We start from the raw sequence: 1978 nt of genomic DNA, 5'->3' as shown, positions 1-1978 counted from the left end.
TGCCAGACCTCTCTGGCCCTCAGGCTCCGGTTCTCGAAGGCTGGGGATGTGTTCCCAGGCTCCCAGAGTTGAGGGGTCGAAGTCTCCGAACAGGAGTGGTCAGTGCACTATGCGTCCGAGGTTTATTGCTGCTCCCGTTCGTATAAACAGGTGGCCCCTTAGCTTTATATTCCCTGCTCATCTTTATTTCTCCCTGGGAAAAACATCAAATGTCTGGTGGAGAATGGCAGCCCGTGCCAGGACGTGTTAGGGACGCTGTTAATGAGAGTGTGAAGGCCAGCGCTCCAGGGCACACCGGCGGGAGGGCTCAGCTGCCGGCGAACAGCATTGGAACCGAGTTAAGGCGAGGAAATTCCATTAAGGACTTGGGTTGGTGTTTTTCTGGGGAGATCTGATCTTTGGAAAGATTCAGTGGGTGCATTAACATAGGATGAGCTGGTGGCAGAGATGCCAGCCTTATCTCTGAACGCCGGAGAACAGACAGAAATATTAACGTGTGGCTGCAGGGGCCGCTCCTGACAGGATGATTTCATTTCACACTTAGCTGTTTCGCCTGTGTTCCTAGAGTTCCGGGAGCAATATGTCATTAAAAACCCACGTGAGGCGATTCTACGGCAGAGTTGCGAACAGACGCTTTTTATTGAGCATGTACTGTGCACTGGGCTGTCACAACGGCTGTGTTCCTGTTTACAAGCCTGTGAGGCTGGGAGTCGCATGCCCATTTCCTAAAAGGAACCTGGGGCTCAGAGAGGTTGTGCGATGTCCTTAGGGTCACACAGTCCGTAAAAGGCAGCTAGAATCACGGGCTTCCGCCCCTGCGTGCCGGAGCCTCCGTGCCCCTCTCTTAGTTTGCAGATGGAGTCCTCCTGCTCCTGCTGATTGGACAGCTGGAAGGCTTCTTCCTCCACCTGAAGGAATTCTTCCTCACTCCCAGCTCTCCTGCAGAAATGGTGAGTCTTCCGGGGCTTTCCTGCAGGGTGGACCTCAGAGTGGACAGATCTGGGCATCAGGGCACCAGCGCATATTCTCCTACAGTGAAGTGAAGTGAGGAGTCAGTTTCCCCAAGTGTCTATTCATCCACCCACTCGCCCCCCATCCAACTGTCCATCCACCCGGCTGCGGGCTGGCAGGCCCTCCGCAGTGCCCGGGCTGAGGCGGAGGGAGGGACGGCTTCTGTGCGGGGCGGTGCCCGCAGCCCGCACGGGTGCTGGGTCCTGGAGGACCAGCACGCCAGAGGAGCCCGGCCTGTGCGCGTCCGAGGATGCGCAGTCCGGAGTGCCACCCACCACGCGGTGTAGACAAAGGAACGGAGGCTCAGAGAGGGCACACAGCCAGGGAGCCGCAGCAACCCAGACACAGGCGTATTTTGTTCAGGGCTGCTTAGCCTGAGAAATGCTTGTGCAAGCCGATGTTTCCTTTGGCGGGAGGGTAGCAGCACGCTGACTCGTTGTTTGTCGGCTTGACCTGCAGGGGACATCTTTGATGAATTATTTGCGGCAACTCCAGAGAAAGTGAGCGCTGTGAAAGAGGTAAGAGAGATCAAAGCCTGGGCCTCCACGCACACCTGCCCGGCACACCTGCCCGGCACACCTGCCCGGCCCTCCAGCGAGCACCTGCAGTCGAGGTGGGGGAGGGGCCCTGGCTCTGCACCTGTCCTGGGTGTGGAGTCCGGAAGTCCCACACCCGAGCCTCCCTCCCACCTGCCATCCGCTCATCTTCCCCTAGGCTATGCTGAGCTTTGTCAACCAGAAGCTGGAGCGCCTGGGCCTGTCTGTGCAGGATCTGGACACCCAGGTAAGCCACACCCCCAGGCCCGGGCCTGCGCGGCAAAGTCCCCGTTAGGTACCAGCCCGGCACACGTGGTTTTCTCCACATCAGGCCGGGAATCCTCCCAGCAGGCCCCATTTTACAGATAAGGACAGTAAGACCCAGAGAAGTCAATCCGCTTATCCAAGGCCACACAGCAATTAAGTGAGGG

General features: G+C 58.0%; 1 protein-coding gene across 1 annotated transcript in view; it reads left to right on the top strand.

Annotated features, from left to right (window-relative positions):
- The window catches only part of Parvg (parvin, gamma), a 32663-nt gene that overhangs the window by 24466 nt on the left and 6219 nt on the right, over window positions 1–1978 (top strand). The window contains exons 9-10 of the mRNA XM_013035428.1: window positions 566–648; window positions 849–950. Coding sequence (XP_012890882.1) covers window positions 566–648; window positions 849–950 — 185 coding nt within the window. The remainder of the gene's footprint in view (window positions 1–565; window positions 649–848; window positions 951–1978) is intronic.

This window comes from Dipodomys ordii, unplaced genomic scaffold (genome assembly GCF_000151885.1).
Source record: "Dipodomys ordii isolate 6190 unplaced genomic scaffold, Dord_2.0 Scaffold211, whole genome shotgun sequence".
Taxonomy (NCBI): Eukaryota; Metazoa; Chordata; class Mammalia; order Rodentia; family Heteromyidae; genus Dipodomys; species Dipodomys ordii.
The sequence above is the reverse complement of the archived record's forward strand: the minus strand, read 5'-3'. Positions and strand labels throughout refer to the sequence as shown.